At 38.4% G+C, this 14,706-nt stretch overlaps 1 protein-coding gene across 1 annotated transcript in view; it reads right to left on the bottom strand.

Moving 5' to 3' along the window:
• Nucleotides 1-436: 436 nt before the first annotated feature.
• pawr (PRKC, apoptosis, WT1, regulator) overlaps nucleotides 437-14,706 on the bottom strand; it is a 31,355-nt gene continuing 17,085 nt past the window's right edge. The window contains exons 3-7 of the mRNA XM_020926570.2: nucleotides 11,323-11,448; nucleotides 6,613-6,647; nucleotides 4,493-4,613; nucleotides 2,910-3,014; nucleotides 437-1,538 (exon numbers count right to left, since the gene is read on the bottom strand). Of these exons, the coding sequence (XP_020782229.1) occupies nucleotides 1,452-1,538; nucleotides 2,910-3,014; nucleotides 4,493-4,613; nucleotides 6,613-6,647; nucleotides 11,323-11,448 (474 nt within the window). The 3' untranslated portion in view covers nucleotides 437-1,451. The remainder of the gene's footprint in view (nucleotides 1,539-2,909; nucleotides 3,015-4,492; nucleotides 4,614-6,612; nucleotides 6,648-11,322; nucleotides 11,449-14,706) is intronic.

Here is a 14,706-nt window from a genome sequence, read left to right as displayed (position 1 = left end):
TGGTTAAAATGTGGAAATGAATTTCCTGTGACTATTTCAAATGACAAACTCTACATCTTTCCATAAAAATGCTAATGGCGATAATGAGAAAAATCTCCAGACCCTTCCATCAGTTGAAAGAGGCCATTATCAGAAAATTTAGTTGACATTGCTCCTCATCTGGTTCGTATATAGAGCGTGGGTCTCACTCAGGTCTGCCATTAGGTGAGGAGAATTAATGTATTTAGGAGGTGTAATTGAGGAGGGTGGAGGCTTTATGTTCCACGAGGGAGGCTCTACACAACCATGTAGCGCTGTGATTGACATTTGAATCATCATTCTCTGTGTGTATGAAAGTGTGTGCGTTAAAAGCTAGGCCTCAGTCATATCACATTACTGACTCAGTGGCATGGTATCATCACATCAAATTAGTCTTAATGAACACAGCGAGTCGGCAGAGGAGAGAGATAATCAAACTTTTATTAAATGACTTAATCTCCTGTACATGCATAATGCAATGGGGAAAGAGATGGGGGATGTCTGTCAGCCAGAGGAAGGCCTTTATCCCTCCCAAGTCAAATCCAAACCAGGAGTGTTTTAACAGTGCAATAACAGCAAGATTCTTTCCCTTGAGTAAACATTTTAATTAGTGTTCCTTCGGAGAATTTGGTTATAATACATAAATGCAATGTAGCCCTTTCTCAAAGCATGTACACCAACCTTATAGAAAATGCTTACAATACTTTGCATTAGCGAGACCACCAACACATTATTACATTGAAATGAAAAACATTCAGAAGTGCTAAAAAGTTTGTCCACACCAAAAGGCCTACTTAAATGTTCTCATAAGTGTGCTTACAGATTTACAGAATATGGATCCAATAAGTTTTGAAAAATTAACACTTGTGTTAAGGAATAAAGCTAGGATTTTGACTTGCTGCTCAGGCTCTAATTTCAGGACACACCTACTGAAATGGTTAAAATTCATATTATGCCAAATTTTTTGCTTTTCATGCCAAATTTGGTTCATAAATCAGACTTTGATCAATGCAATTAAAATTATGCTTCAAACTATTTAATTTGAATGCAGCAAATATAATGTATGTTTTCTTTGAAGTTAACAATGGAATTACATACAATGAATTAAATGTGTTTATGTTGCATGAAATAAAATTTAATGTTTTCTATATTGGGTACACCATATACATTCAATTTTGCTTTAAAATGCTGTATTAAAAGTCAACTATATACAATAGACACATTAAATATTTGTGACAGGAATTTCCTTGAGGCCATTTTTATCTGGTTTACAGAACAAAAGAAAAGACTTTCCATTTTCTGTAAATGCCAGACATAAGCCCGAGTAAACAGGTGAATGCATTTGACCCCTCTGTGCAGCTCGCTCCTGGGGCAAACAGAGATGTTCTTCACAGGAATGTACTTTAGGAGGCGGCGGTTTATACTCCGGGCTTCTACCTGGTCAGCTGACCTACCACTTTGAGCAATGTCTTGTTTTCTTGTTTGAGTTGGTCATTCTCATCTTCAATGTCGTCAAGATCCTACAAAAGAGTGAATGGTTTTACATTATCATTTAGAAAAGTGATTTTAAGAGCTTGAAAGCAGTGGGAATTCAAACACTGATTGATTTTTGTCAAATTACACAGGTAGACATTGTGTTCAGAAGTGGCAGCCAGCTGTGATTTACAATAATCTTTGAAAATGTGCCCCTTTTTCTTCGTAACAAGCTTTCTCTTCAAAGTGTCTAAAGTGGCTGATAGTGGTTCAGTGGCTGGTTTGATCCATTTCTTTCACTCCTAAATAAACTTACAGTCACACAGGCTTCAACCTTCTTGTGCAAAGATGTCAGGCTGGATCAGCCCTTATCTCACACTTTCCCATCAGGCCTTGCTGTAGATTCACTGTGAGACGTTTCTGATGGCTATCAACATGTTACCGTCCTTACAAAAAGGCTCCTCTTATGACCAGCTTCCTGTGCATGCAATGTTATCAACAAGATGTCTCCTGCAATATAGCACTTCTAGTACATATTAGCACAACAGTACATACGGTAATTGAGGTTTCAACAGATTGAATTGTCATGTTAGTATGTCTTATCTTAAAGGAAATACTTAACAAATGAGTTTGCTTTAATTGTTTTTGTGAAGGTATTCTTTAACAAATCCAGATTACTTCTTTCTCCAAATATTTTAAGCAAATTATTTGGCCTTGATGAGTGGGTTCCAGGGACAGACAGGGTGGTTATGCAGATATTTCAATATTCATCTATTAATGGTTCACTGCTGTTCTTTATTTGAATGGCTCCTGATAGACAAAGCACTGCAGACCAAAGCAAATCATAAGAGCTACAGTTTTGGGGATGTGTACGTCATGTCTGCCAATATTTGTTTTCAAATTTGGGGACAGAATGACAGTCTAATGTTCCTTTTCATGCTTTTCAGTTTGTTTTTTTCCCCTTTATTTTTTACATTCTTTGAGTCTCCACAAGACCATGTATTGATTGTTTCTTTTTTCATTGTTCAACAAACAAACCCTATCCAAGTCTGCGGAGAGGTTCCTGGAGTGTATTTCAAAAACATGTGATTCACATTTAGAGTAATGGAAGTTCTATTAAGGACAGACGTAGAAAGACATAATTGCTACCAATATTTAAGAAGGTCAATATCTTCTCTTTTTAAAAATAAAGATTAAATGGTAAAGTGCCATTACCAAAGCAAAAAAGGAATGTACGTTTCATTTTGCTGTGCTGTGAAAATATTGACGTCCAAACAGTGATTGCAGGAAAAACACAGTTATTACACACAACTGCACTAAAAAGCCAGAGGATAATTTCAGCTTCACAAATCATCTGAGGACGAAAACATAAATTGCTGAAAATACTCAACATCAGAGCACAACATGGCAAAACTCACTCTGTTCAATAGGTCGATTTCTTCTTTAAGTTTTCCAATGAGGTCATCCTTTTCTTCATGGGCCTTTAGCAACCGAGCATTCTCCTGCCTTTCTCTGACCAGCTCCTAAGAAACACAAAAATGTAGATGTTTTTCCACTGCCATGCCACTAATGAAATGTGCATAGCATGCTTTTGAATATACTACTGTTCTGTAGTCCAGACCTGATACTTTGAGAAATGCACACCAATCTCTCATAAAGTTTAAGCTAAAATTCAAACTTTGATTCTTGTCTTAACATGATGAAACTCAGCAGGAGCGTGTTTCCATAGAAACTGATGGAGCAGGTAGCAAAAAGCTCTACGAATAAATATGCTATAAATGTACTTGCAAATGAAGAGTCTATTCTTACTCACAAGTTAAGGGTCAATGTGTCACACCAATACTTTCTTTCTAACACTTACTTTCTTTTTACAATCTAATCTATCAACTGACTTTTAAAACTATAAAATCAAATGTCAGGTAAAGTTACATCAATCTTTAACCTTATGCCAACATCTCTTGCTTTCATTTTTTATTTTTTTTATATAAAGTTTAAATTGTCAGTGTCAGGTCTCTCGAGCTTCTACCCTCTGGAAGAAGATATCGCTCAATCAAATGTAAGACTTGGCGTCGCGCTAACAGCTTCTTCCCACAAGCTGTTATAAGCTTGAGCAATGCACTTTGAACTTTAATATAGCACCTTCATATTTTTAGCTATTGCATCTTTTGTAGGTTGTTTATTTCAGTCAATATGTCATCTGTAATATATGTGGTTATGTTCCATGGTGCACTTTGAGCTTGTTGCATGTTTTCCCCTGGTGTTTTTTAACTACAAATGGCAAATAAACAGATCTAACCGATCATTTCTCACAGCAGAGTTAAATGCAATGATGTAGCTGTAGTGGTAGTGTGGCTGTGTGGGAGGGACGCATATCAGCCCTCTAAAAGGTCATCTCTAGTGACAACAATGAGGCTCAAGAAATTCAGTTCAGGCTTTTCAGAAAATCTACTGTAAGGCAGCTGAGCTTTAAAGACTCAAAGTCGAAATTCTTCTTAACAAGGGGCAGTGAGGGCAGCCTTCAAGGTTCACTTGAAGAGTGGTAGTTTTCTACGAATCAAAATGTTCTCAGGATTATGTTTTATTACGTTTCTTAAAGAGGTTTTAAAGCACTTGAGTAGGAATTAAAAACTATTTTCCAATCTATTAGTACTATTGGGTACATTTGAATAAAGGCAGCAACTAACAGTTTTTTACAGCAATTATTCTATTGTACATTGATTGAGAATATATTTTAACTGGATTAATGTAATTAAAAATACTGTGTGAAGGCTTCTCGATAGAAAATATGTGTAATAATAAAAATAAAATAGTTTATTGCCCTATAAGTTTAAATAATGCTGCTGTTTTTTGTGATAGAATCTATTTTGGTGTATAGTCCACATAAGTGTAATACATTACTAATTTAGTCAGTAATTATTTTAGTAGTCATTTGGTCACGATTAGTCAGGATTATTCCAAATATTGATTACAGCACTAATTCTAATGGAAATATTTTTCTTACCCTCTCCAGCTCCTCCAGCCTCTTCTCCAGACTGGCCACAGCAGAGGCTCCGTCTCTAGCATGACGATTTTGTCTTCTATTGTTTCCATTGGGTTCGTCCTCAACAGTCGGCCCTGCAGAGCTGTACAAACATAGCAAAAGTATATTAAATGTGTTCCCTTATGCCCCAAATAAAAGACTGCTGCAGGTCTTTAAGTGCTTTGAGCGCCGTGTTTGAAGGTGTGAGTCACAGGCACATTATTAAACTTCAATGGGGCTGACACATGCATCATCAAAAGAACAGGTGGGATTACTGTCCTTTCAATTAGATATGCATAATAACCACCCTTTGCCTCTCCTTTTTCATTAACCAGGAAATGGAATTGTGGGAATGTTTATTTAGTGTAAAAGGATTTTGATTTAGAAACAATTTCTATTTCTCAACTTCAAAATTGCTAAGAGACTGTCCGTGGAAATGTGTCTGGCACTGGTTTAACCTGATGGAAAAGTAAGAAAAAGCTTATGTGCGGATTAAGCACAAAACCATCTATTTCACTTTCTTATTTCTGCAAGACAGATTTTGGCAGAGCTTTAAGGGAATGTGCAGTTTATTTTTCAATAATAATTGATATGAAAACTTGAAATGAGTTATTGCAGTTAGACGAAGTGCAAAGAACTACTATAGCTATACTGTACATCCATTACGATGTTCCATGTGTTTCCTTTCAACACAGCAGATGGATTCTCTACCTAGAGACACAATAGGTGGAATCCAATGCCCCAATGCTTGGGACTGGTGCCGTTAGTGACCCCCTTATTGCTGTAATCGCAGTACTACAACTACGGTTATCAAAGCATATACAAACAGGAGGTGAGCTATTATGACCTTGGCATTTGCTTGAATAATAGCTATTTTAAGTCACTCTTTAAGAGAAGAAAACACTGGCACGGTCATCACTTTTGATCAAAAGGAAGTCCTTGAAATGCTCCCCGTGCGCTCGCCCTGTCCAGATAACGGATGTTTCATTTGTCTTCCTTATTGTGGTTCTTGTGCGCTCCTCTTCATCCATCTACTGAGGCACAAAGCCAGCTCAACAATGGATTCACAGTACATACATGTAGTTAATTTAAAAATGAGACAATTTTCCGCAACACAATAGATTAAAAAGAATGTCAATTAGTGTGTTTTCAATGCGAGACATTTCCCTGCTCATACTTGGACACAGACACAGACCAGTTCACAGCAGGTGCTGTAGCAGACTCTAAACATCCATGGCCTCCATTCTAAATATCACACCAAGGCCCATTAGCATCCAGCAGAGAGAGGTCTGAGGGAGAGAGAGGCTGAGCCAATCAAGAACCCATGGGAGCCTCAGCGGGCGGTCAGCAGAAAGCACACACCGGAGAACTAAGAGCTACAGCCACCGCATGTACAACAAAAAAAAAAAAGTGTCACAGTGGAGGAAGTCAGATTTATACCATAAGTAGCAGCATGCCATGGATTCTGATTAGCACTCCAGCTAGAATAGATATATTTACAGCTTGCTACAAGTCAACAACAATGTGATAGACAGTAACAGTTTCATCCTCATTCAAGGTTGGTCAAAAATGTGTCTTTTTTGGCCTTACAGGTTTGAACCTAATTCACATTGTTTTTTGGTGAGCTATTTAGCCCAGCAGGGGAGAGAAAAGATTTGTACCATTCCAGTACAAACAAAGACTTTTTTATGCCAACATGCATACAATTTCAACTGATTCATACCAGAAAAGGAACAAACAAACTAAATATAATGAAACTCAAATAGACCACACAAGCTAACCGACATAGCAAGTGGCTGTGATCTTGGGTGTAAAAGGCCTCCTCCGTGTGTGCCCAGTCCACCTGGCAGGCTGACCAGAGCAGACCCATGGAGCACCAGAGTGTGTCTACACCATCTGATGAGTAGCCGCTTAATGACATGAACAGACTGTGATTCCAATTGGCTGTTTGGGGTCAGAGACATCTCCATAACTTAACCCCAGAACAAAGCAGACACAGGGGCAGTCATGGTACTTGGGCAGTGGTAACACTGGTGGGGATTTGTTCTTCAAAAGTAGGATATTAAATAAATATTTTTTTTGTTTTTGTTTTGTTTTTTTACCTTTTGTGACGGCCAGTTCCAGCTCTTGGGGTTTCCTGGAAAATACATGAGAAACACATGAGAGTAAAATCCAAACAATGTTAATAAACCACTAGGTATGTGTTTTTGTGTTGTTAGGCTGTCGATGAACTTTAGTATTTTGTGAAATGACACAGCAATTTATCAGCCCTAGCCTTTGCAGAAAGCCTCCAGCTCCTAAACTGATATATAGGCCATATTTGCTGCATTTAATAGTTTAGCTGGACACCTAGCGCCTCAAGTCAAATGAGGCAATCTTGTTTTGATACACGTAAAGATGCATGTTTATCTTCTTTCCCATTACGCTATCATCTGAAGGTTGGTTAGATCCATACTGCCCCAAGGAAAAATACCAGAAAAATAAGTGTTTGTTTTGGCCATTCTAGAGATGAATACATGGCCTGTCTTTCCTAAGGTCTAAAGAGAGCTGCCTTGACAGAGGAGTTGTGGCTTTGTACAATTTGTCAGAGGAGCTAGCTGCAGAGGATGAAGGGAAATCTTGTGGACACTCTTAGCATGCATCAGCCTCTCCTTCTCCCTGACACACCATCCATTAGCTCTGGATGAAAATGCTGTGCCCATCTTTCACCTGCAGTGGACAGAAACAGATACTGAGATGAAGAAACCTATAGCAAACCAATATACTAGTTATTATACATGAGCTGTATCCTAACATTAGCTGGTCTCAATGTTATGCTTGACCAATATTCACAACACCATTTGATTTAAGAGGTACATGTGTTTACCATTTTTATTTCCAATATAATACATTGGCAATGCATCTTACTACAGCCTCTATAAGCACACAGTATAGTCTGTATTAATGCAGTGGTCACTGTTGTGTTTACAGTATTAACTAATCATATTATATTGTGTCTGCACAATAGAAGGGGATATAACAATTGACCACTAAGAGTTTTTGTATTTATGACTTGCAAACCTGCTGTGCTGGAATCTAAATAGAAACACATAACAAAAGTATTGCATTTTCCTGGGATATTAATGGAGGTCTTGCCAGAATGCAGATTAGCGTTCAGAGGCTGGTGGAGGAGACTCAGCAGACGGGATTGAATATATTTTTTTCTGAGGTAAAAAGAACGAGATATGAGTCGTAGCACTACGGATGAAGGTCAGTGTAGAAAAATGTATGCAGTCAATTTGCATAATGTGATGTGCTCAGACATAACATTAGCAACTATGATTTCTTAGGCTTAGCATTCAGAATAATCTATAAGTATATGATACTTATAGATTGAATCACGTCCACTGCCACCTGCAATAGTGTGCATTAGAATCAAAGAAACTGTAGCAATGACCACAATCATACTCAAATATTTTACTGATAGTTTAGTTTTCTTTTGCTCATGTAAATGTTCGTGTTATTTTTTTCAAAGATTGGATTTTTAGCTGTGGTGTTGGAGCTCAGAAATAATCCAATCTACAGTCTCCCTGAATCCTAAAATGAACTAATTCTTGCTTACTGAAATCAGTCCAGACTTTTGCGGTATTACTCAGGTGGAGTTTCCCGGTGTGCACCACCTGTCGGGATATGAATCTTCAAGACAAGGTCAAACCATTTCAGGCAGAACTACTTCAATACACCAGTCACACAGCACACACACACACACACAAGCCTGTAGAAGTTTATCATGCTCTAGCTGAGCCGACAGCTCCCACAAGCACAGTGGCCGACATCTGAGCCTCTTTCAGCAGTCCCAAATATCAATAGGACAAGTGCTATCACTGTCAAATTTGAACATTTGGTTTATGCTCGGACTCCTCAACAAGCTGATAAAACAAATTCAAATGTTGTGTTGCCCTGACATTTATGAGGGCTTTTATCGCTGACAAATATTTTTTCTGCTCATTTAATTTCAGAATCTCCTAAGAAATGCCATCTTAGTCACACAATTGGAGGTCCAAAAATTTGCCAGCAAAAAAAAAAACAAAAAACATTAACATAGGAGTGAGAGCTTCGTTTGAACCTGCATTATCAACATTTACAGGAAATAGAGAGGTTAAATCCATTAACAGGCAAAATAAGACCTCAGAGTGAAAAGAAAAAACAAAACAAAACACTTGAGCACCAGCTATACATAATTAGCTGTAACTATGCTGTTGACATGAAAAAGGGATATAAACTAAGATGGAAATACTAATATAACTAATTAGAATTAATGTGTTGAAAACCTTATGTTACACATACACAAGCTAATGATAATTATGCATATGAGCATCACCCCACACTCTGTTACAATATAAATATTTGAATTTGTGGACCTCCTCAAAATGAGAAAGCACATCTCAAGGAGCTAGATCCTCATCTCTTTGGATGTCCTAAATGCAGTTACATCTAGTCATCTCCCTGCATCACACCTATATACGTTTTGAACAGTGCACAAATAAGTTGATTTTGGAGTTCAGAAACTTGCTGCCTTTCTCTGTTGTGGACCTGGCGCCACTTGAAAAGCAGATGATCCCGAGGAATGTTCCTTTTTCCTCTGACCAAAGGATCACTCAGGCAGGTTTCCTTGGAGGAGCCACATAGTTGAGGGAGGTAAGGCATTATAACAAGGACCACATGGTAACTCTGTACTCTGGCTGTTTCTAAGCCTGAAAATATATGTATCCAAAGGGAAAGTTTCATGCTTGAAAGCCCTCACACACATCCTGATCAAATTAATCAAAACGCAGACCAGCTTTTCAGTCGCTATTCCAGACAGCGTTACAAATGTAATAACATCTGATAAAAGGTTTTATATTGCCATTGCATCTCTGTCAGTCAGCTAATACTACAGCCCGTTTCAGTTGGGAAATGCTCGGAAACAGGAGCAGTACAGGGTGGAGTGAGTTTCTCTTCAAACTTTTGGTACCGGTGTCTTGATAGCAGCTGAGGGGCCTGGTGTAGATCATAATAGGTCTGACATGGCAGAGCTCGTCTTCCTGTGATGTATTGGGCTCAGGAGTAAAGCTGCATGTTCGGCATGCTCTGCTTTTACAGATGTTGCACCAACAGGGCACTGGTAAATCTCAGATGACGGATTTTATTTCTGGTTGTGGTCTGACTAATATGAATGCCACTATCATATGCTGGGCTGTGGGACATGTAGTGGTGTTTGAACCATGGCTGGATGTTGAGGAGCAAAAACACACACGTTCTGCACCAATGATGAAAATGAAATCGCTCTCTTGAAATGAGGCTCACATGGCTGCACTGCTACAACCTTCGCCCCAAATGTAAAAATGAAGTATCATCATGTGGCACACCTCTCCATGCTCCTGCTGGTGGGGTGTTTGTGTACGTACTTCACACAGCAAGTCATCAGTGTGCATAAACAGCCCCAGCCCGATCCCAGCCTGCTCTATCCCCAAACAGAAAACCCACTGATGCATAACAGCCCATCCATCTGGAGGAAACTAAGTGCCCTCACCAAGAGCTGTCACTCAGCAGCACAGCAATTTGGTTTATATACATGTTTTTCAAAAGCCTTTTTGTATCCCAATCATAGAAAAATACTTAAATATGGAAGACTTACTGTGTAAAACAGTTATATAATACCACTATTAAAATAATTATCTTTAAAGCGAAGTTTTTACATCTGGTGGGTCCTGATGCAAAATGTTACATGCCGTTCCAGCTAAACACTGTATAAGAAATAAAGACTTTAATTGCGTGGTCTACAGCTAATCCTCAGTCAGTCACAATTAAGAGAGTTCACACTTTTGATGTGCAAAGTTTGTGTTATATCACAATGATTATATACACAGTGTGTATGTTCTATGGGCAGAATGGCAATATGAAAGGCTTGTTTTATCTGCTTTTAATTAAGACAAAATTATTAAATCACTAAAAATTATGACTGATCCTATCACTTAGCTTTCTACCAATCACTTCTTGATACACACCCTTTCAAATGTGTCTGTTCATGTCTTTGTACAGACCTAAAGAAATGCTAAACAGCCTGCTGAATATCAGCTCCTGTGCCTGTCAAAAATATGACTCACATTATGAGCATGTCATTGCTGATTTGGTTTCATTTTGATAATTCATTCATATGCCTATTCTGCAGAAACAGACAAGTTTGGGACAAAAAAAAAAACAGACTCAGTGTCTCTGCATGGTTTCCCTTTTATTAAATAAACATAATATTACCTGCCAACATTAAAGGCTCATTTCATTAGCATCATATTTACTTTGCTAGAAACAAGGCACATTTCACTAAACACATTTTGACATTTCCTTCACTGTGAATTCTGATGAACACAGCTGTTTTCATTGAGGCACTGAGCCAGACAAGAAGCACCCTGTTGTCATGGATAATACTGCCTTATTTCAGCTTCTAACTGCCTTACTGAGCTATTGTCTAAAGATGCATTGTCTCAAATACAATAGATATCTAATTGATACTATAAAGCTGGTGATTGAGGAAATCTTTTGAACAATAACTGGATTTAATAGAAGACAGAATATACGCTTTTATTTCACTCTCTTTCAGACCTGTGAAGATTTAATTTGAGGGAAGCGATTAATGGACATTTTGTATACTTTGCAGCAGTGACGAGAGTGTCAGACATATTTGCAGAGAGCTTCTCAAAGCAACAGTGTAGAGCTCATGTGTGTCTCTACCACTGGCTCAAGGACATTTACAAGTAGATGGTTAGAGTTAATTAAATAAGAACCTGTTTTCTTACCATTAAGTGTCCCGTGGTTGGGTCCGATGTCATGGCCTCGTTTTGGAAGGTGTTGGCTTGTACCAGCTCCTCTTCCTCTCTCCTGTCCTTCTCTCCAACATCGTCATCATCCAATTCATCAAGGCTCTAAAAATCAACAAGAAGTGTGACTGATCCAATGAAGAACATGGTCACAACTAAACCCACACATGGAATGAACATGCAGTGAAAACAGGCCATTCAGGTCAGATAGGCCAAGGACATAAGATATATAAGAGGAGAGAAGACAAACAAAAACAATGTCAATACATTTTTTGTCATTGTAATTTTGTAAAATTTTTTTTTTTTACTTGCAATTTACAACCAGTGTCAAATCATTTCTGTGTATAAAATGAGTGAAACTGTATATTTGAGATATTTAAATTTATTTACTAATCTAAAGAGAGCCTTTGCACAAACACTTCTAGACTCTGGGACAGGCATGTGAAGAATGGGCATTCACATCCGGGAAACCATGGAAACAATTGGAATGTTGTGAAAACTCATATCCTGTAAAATATGAAAAACCTTGACGAGACCCTCTTCTGTATGCAAGTTTTCTCATGTGTAAGAGCCTAAACAACAAACAGACAGAATACAATCATTAAGGAAAAGGGAAAACTAGTCTTTCCTACTTGGTGCTGAACAATAGGTGTTCGCTCAGCAGCCCTCTGTGGTAAAAATAGCCACGCAAGGTTAACAAGGAATGCAGTCATGTCCAAAGCCTTTCCGGCCAAACGCTTTATCAGTTGTCCCGGGGGATACTACCAGGGCTTTTCTGTCTCACAAATGGTTTGGTTCTGATGGACATGACAGCCCTGTGGTGTTCCTTGCACACACATGAATGAAAGAGCTGAACTAAACTAGCATAAACATCTGACATAATAACACATGTTGAACTACTTTATCTCAGACCTCAGAACAGTCATTACCACCAGTACATGTGAAGCTAAAAATAAAACAGACAGTTTAGGGGTGAAAATTCAGCAGAAGCCAATATGACATATGGGCTGACTCACTAGTCTGCTATGTACAATTATGAGCTTACTACGTGAAGTTGGGAATCTTTGCGTTTACTTTGGACAACGACACAGACCATTTTCCTCATGTATTACGATTTCTGTGGCTTCCAAATAAAGGGAACAGCAATCTCTTTATAACCGTATAAGGCTCGGTTTGGCTCCTGATAACTTTCAAATGTGGTTCTGTGCGTGTTTCTGTGGATTTATCTGGCCTGTTTCAGAGCAGAGTCGATGAAAGTAAGAGGAGAAGCTGTAGAAGGATGGACAGGTCATGCATGTAAGTAAAGCTTGACTAAGACCATCATAAGAATGCTATATGCTATATTTTTGTGTATCCAAGATTTATACTTGCTGTGTGCAACATAGGACAAAATGTTATGTTTTATGATTTTTTAAAAATCTGAAAGAAACATGTTTATATTTTGTAAATAGTCAAATCCTGCAATTCATGTTTTCTATTTAGTTTATGCAGCTAGTGATGTGCAATGATGAGAAACAGTTGGACTTCCAGGATCCATTCGGCTTCCTGTTTACAACAAGGCCCCCTGAGACTGTTTATGCAAGAACAACAAGTAAAGCATGAATCCCCCAGCTTTCATTTCAGGACACAAATCACTGCAAAGTGACACCAGTTTGAATCTGCTGTGAATGAAATGTTTGGAACAATAATAAAAGGCAATACAAATGCTAGTCAGTCTACTGCTAAAAGTATATCTTAGTTTCTCGCAAAATGAATTTCAGTCACCTATCCAGTTAATAAAGAGAGTTTTGCAGCAAACCATTCACTAACAGAGCATGTTAAATTAGGTCGCCCTCATGCTAACAGCACAGCTCTACTTGTGTCGCTGTCACACAGCCAGTGTCCTGTCCACTTAGGCCTCAGATTGATCTCTAAGCAGGCCAAGGGCACTGCAGCCTTAATGACTGCTGTGTATTAATCAGCTCAGTTGCAGCGCAGTGACTTGATGGATAATTAAGATGATCCATTAAAACAGCACTACCCTGGAACAACATGGGCTATCGTCTTTTAATCAACTCTGCAGGTCAGCTGAGGCCACATTATATGAAGCGTAGCACAGGTACAGGCATGTACTATGAGTGTGGATTATTCAACAGAACCAACATCAGCAAGCACTTAAAGACTAAGAGAGGCTGTAGACAGGAGTTTACAAAATTTACTTCTAACCTGGAAATGTTTGATTTCATATCATCATTTCTGCAGAGAATGTTTCTTGATGGAAACATTAGTTGATATCAAAGCTGGCATTGGTCTGTGTGCCTTAGGACTCTCTTTATCAAATACAAGTGTAAAGCAATTGCTTTGAACTTTGGAGTCCATCTGAATCTGAGAAAACATTTTAATCAGCAGAGAAACAGACGTGAAAATTAATTATATTCAGTCTGTTGAGCGTTGTAATGAAACAAACAAATCTTGAGCACACAGTAGGAGCCTGGCTGTGTGCTGACCCACAGATAGCCTAGTCTTGGACCATGCCTCAGGCTGAGCAGCTACGGCCACTGATCTTTGTCTACAACAGCTTTGAGCATCTGAGGGAAATAGCTTTTAGTTTGAACACTTAAAGTTTGTGCCCTCTGCAGTGTAGACTGTACCAAGAAGGTTACAGAAGACTTTAAGACTAGTTTAGTAACACTGTATGGGTATTTCAACATTTCCAGATGCTTGGATAATAAAATGTAAATCACATATTAATACTGTGATATTTTGAATTCACATTTGAGACTGACTAATATTTATGCATGAGTTCCTCAGCCTTAATGATGGTTTGAATTGTCTGACATCTTCAGGTGAAAAACACTCATCATCAGTTCAAAATAACTGAAGTGCTAATGTAACTGGAAAAAAAGTGAAAATTAGATTCTGAAAGCTGTCGCATTTACCTCAGTAGACTACAAGATGCCTACTATTCTGTATTTTAAAGCCAAGCTTGTATATTCTACATAGTGGTTGGATTGTCTACATTTTATAATGCAGATGAAAACGCCATGTGATTTCCTATACATCAGCTTTGTCACATACCTTAACTGACACTCATCCTCTTAGGCCAGGACATTGAGTAATAGCTGTTTTAGTTCGCTAAGTACAAGAGCGATCGTTTTCCCATCTGTGTCCTGACCACAAACTGCCTCCGCTGTAACTCTAGTCTGAGAGGAGAATCCACAACCCACTGAATATGGAGCGTCTGTCTGCTTAAAGAGCAATGAAGATGTGCTCCTACAGAGGTCCAATAATGCCAGGTGGCCTGATGGGTGCTGTACTCAAGATATTTAGAAAAAATACTTTGCTTTTATGCAGCCTGTCCTTTCCCTCACATAAAGTAACAAC

The sequence above is a fragment of the Boleophthalmus pectinirostris genome, unplaced genomic scaffold (assembly GCF_026225935.1).
Source record: "Boleophthalmus pectinirostris isolate CB_2022bp ecotype Guang Dong unplaced genomic scaffold, ASM2622593v1 HiC_scaffold_18, whole genome shotgun sequence".
Classification (NCBI taxonomy): domain Eukaryota; kingdom Metazoa; phylum Chordata; class Actinopteri; order Gobiiformes; family Gobiidae; genus Boleophthalmus; species Boleophthalmus pectinirostris.
This window is presented reverse-complemented; position numbering and strand designations above follow the sequence as displayed.